This window comes from Maylandia zebra, linkage group LG14 (genome assembly GCF_041146795.1).
Source record: "Maylandia zebra isolate NMK-2024a linkage group LG14, Mzebra_GT3a, whole genome shotgun sequence".
NCBI lineage: Eukaryota > Metazoa > Chordata > Actinopteri > Cichliformes > Cichlidae > Maylandia > Maylandia zebra.
In genome coordinates this window covers 17,186,716-17,189,788 of record NC_135180.1, presented here as the reverse complement: position 1 = coordinate 17,189,788, position 3,073 = coordinate 17,186,716, and the positions used below count along the sequence as shown (strand labels likewise).

The window sequence follows — 3,073 nt, the reverse complement described above, 5'->3', positions numbered from 1 at the left end:
GATCAGTTTTTTCTATCATATTGTTTAAAAAAAAGCAAAATATTTTTTTTTGACAAATGTCAGTTTACAGCGATGAATAAGGTGATCAGTGAAGTCTGACAGTTTTTGCATTTGAAATTCGACTGCACATGCAGAGACATCCCTTCCAGCAGTCTCTAACTTCCTCATTTTATGGTGATATCAGTGACTTTCTCTTTGCTGCTATTGTGTGAGTTTGCTTTTCGGCTACAGCCTCGGGTTGCGATGTTTTTAAAGAGTGGAGAAATTGGATTTTTAGAAGCTCCCACCGATGGAATTCAACACTATCTATTTATCTATCACTATCTATATCTATTTGTCAGAAGTATTTTGGATACGATTTGAACAACCATGACGACCTCAGCAACATGCACGGTAAGTAAAAAGTTCTGGTCACTTCTTTCAGTGTAAATCTGATCAGAATCCTTTTGAGGATTTGTTTGTGCACGTGTGACAAAAATATCTACTGTTATTCACACGATTTTTCATAAGTTGTGTGGAATGTCAGGAAATCTTTATACTTAAAAAGAAAAACAAATCGACCTTAAAATCTTTTTGTTTCCTTTAGGTTGGTTCCAGAAACTCTTGAAATCGAGAGGATCTTTATCAAAGCAACACAATAAAGAAGCCACAAAAGGTTCAGTGTCTTCTGTTAGTGGTGCATTAACATCATCCTCATCTACATTACAATCGTGCTCTTCGTCGTCGCTGTCATCATCACCCGGGGGGACCCCCTCGAAACCACGGCAGCTGCCTACTGTTCTCAGTTGTGAGTTGAGATGGAAAAGAAAGTATGACCTATTTGTTTGTCACAGCAGCGCCCAAAGTGACATTGAAGAGGCCACACGCCTGGTCTCCTTCCTTGAGGATTCGCCCCGCAGCCTCAGATGCTTTCTGTGGCAGAGGGACGCCTGTCCAGGAGGTGCAGTTTGCACCGAGTTTTGTCAGGCAGTGGAGAACAGTCACTTACGAGCTCTGCTTATCACTCCTAATTTTGTTCAGGATGATTGGTGTAATTATATGATGCACCAGGTACTGACAGAGGGACCCATGTCCAATAGGATGATTCCTCTGCTTCACAGCCTGTCCCACTCTCAGTACCCTAAGGAGCTGAAGTTCTACTACTACATTGACCTGAGCAGGAACCCCATCCAAGCCTATACGCTTGTCAACAGGACGGTACTCCAGTGTAAGTAATGAGAAGAGAGTGATATGAACACGAGCTGAGATCAGTCATGCCATGTTTAAAATGATATTTGTTTAAATCAGCTGGGAATCACAGACTGATTTAACACATCACAAATCAAAGTGATGTGCTGTGATAAACTCCTCATCCTGATTCTCATACTTAAATGTTTCAGATCATCAAATATTAGATAAAGATAATCCAAATTAATAGAAAATACAATTCTTAAGTGATTCTGTCATTTATCAAAGGTACAGCGATGACCTTTTCTAGGTTATTATTTAGAAAAAATGTTCTCCTCATAAATATATATTGATTAGTGTTTGACTACAGCTTCTAAAAGATTGATGCGTTTTCATAAACTTCAAATGAATTTATTAAAAATGCACAGGAGCGTGCTCAAGTTTGTGGAAGCCTTCATGTTTGTTTTACCCAACACTTTACTTGTAAATCTTCTTTTATATCCAACTAGCAAAAAAAGAGAAAAGAAATAAAAGGGTCATCTGCATGAATCAGTTCTCTGGGTGAGATAATATCTTTAAAAACATTCCTTTGTTCTTTCTTCAGACCTGGAGGACCTGGTTAAAAAAGAGGTGACTCATAATTTCCAGATGAGTGGCTCTAGCAGTGGATTAGATGGAGCAGACAGCTCAAAAGAAGACAAGCTGATGTCCCAGCACAGCCCTGCTGGGACTGCTATTCCACTGGAAGTGATGCGAAAGAGCCATAAACACTTTAGTGGCATTTCCTGTGATCATCAGCAGCAGCAATTAAAGAATATGACGCAGGAAGGGAGAAACTTAGCTACTGACTGACCTCCGTTTTAGTGTTCCTTTTATCACAGCGTGCGGTTATTGCTTTTTTAACACTGGATATGTGGCAGAACAATAAAAATGATCAGCATGGGAATTCAATTTTCCTGTCACAGCTTGTGAACTATAGTGTGAGTGCGCAAGATATTTAAATGTAAACATTAAAGGCGTTTGTGTTTGTAGTCTCAGCTTTGTAATGAGAGGAGGTTGTCTTTTCCACTAGGTGGTGTATTCTACTGCAAATTCCAACAATAGAGAGTACCAGTGAGGAAACATGAATGGGTCATATCATGAGGTCTGTGTGTGGGTTGTGTATGAGAAAGGGAAATACCCACCCATTACAAACTGCTGACAGTGGTATGACATTTGAACTGGGCTTCGAGTGATAACACAGGGAATGTAATTCCTTTTTAGGAAAAAAAAAAACACACTTCTTTCTTCATTTTAAATTAAATATTTCTTTAGACTTATCATCTTTTGCTGTTAGTATTTCTGCCAACCTGCCAACCATTGTTTCTTGTTTGGAATTGCAGTGCATGGGTGTATTTGAACGTGTGTTGTCCAGACTGTATCTTCCTAACACTTGGACAGTGTCAGACAGCACCAGGTCCGGTCCAACTATAACTAATGAATAAATAGTTGAAACAAAGTCTGATCAAGTTGAAAATTTGTTGTGAACCCCTATCGTCCTTCCAAGGGAGCTTTCACTTCTCCTTGGCAGACTTCACTATTCATTAAGCATAGTAACAAACAACAGGTTTTAGATAGCTGACATTAAGTTTAGTCCACTCATCGTGGAATATGAAGTATTCACAGTATCAAGTGGAGAACAATGTGTGATGTTTTTTTTTTTTTTTTCCAAAAAGCAGACAGGGCTTATATTCCCTTTACAAGGAATCGTTTGCACTGAAGATGTACTACTGTGTTCTGTTCCTCACTCTTCCCCAACCTCCTAAACAACAGCAGACATTTAGCGCTGCAAACAGAGATCCCTTATAATCGGCTATTTCGTGCCAAGCCAACGTTGCAACATAAAAATTGAGACTAATCTCTAAAA

The 3,073-nt window shown here is 39.2% G+C and overlaps 1 protein-coding gene across 1 annotated transcript; it reads left to right on the top strand.

Moving 5' to 3' along the window:
- The first annotated feature begins 223 nt into the window (after nucleotides 1-223).
- On the top strand, nucleotides 224-2,622 carry tirap (toll-interleukin 1 receptor (TIR) domain containing adaptor protein). Its single transcript, XM_023153572.3, has 3 exons — nucleotides 224-393; nucleotides 587-1,207; nucleotides 1,772-2,622. Exons 1-3 carry the CDS (start codon nucleotides 387-389, stop codon nucleotides 2,017-2,019), a joined length of 876 nt encoding a protein of 291 aa, XP_023009340.1. The 5' UTR covers nucleotides 224-386; the 3' UTR covers nucleotides 2,020-2,622.
- Nucleotides 2,623-3,073: the final 451 nt, after the last annotated feature.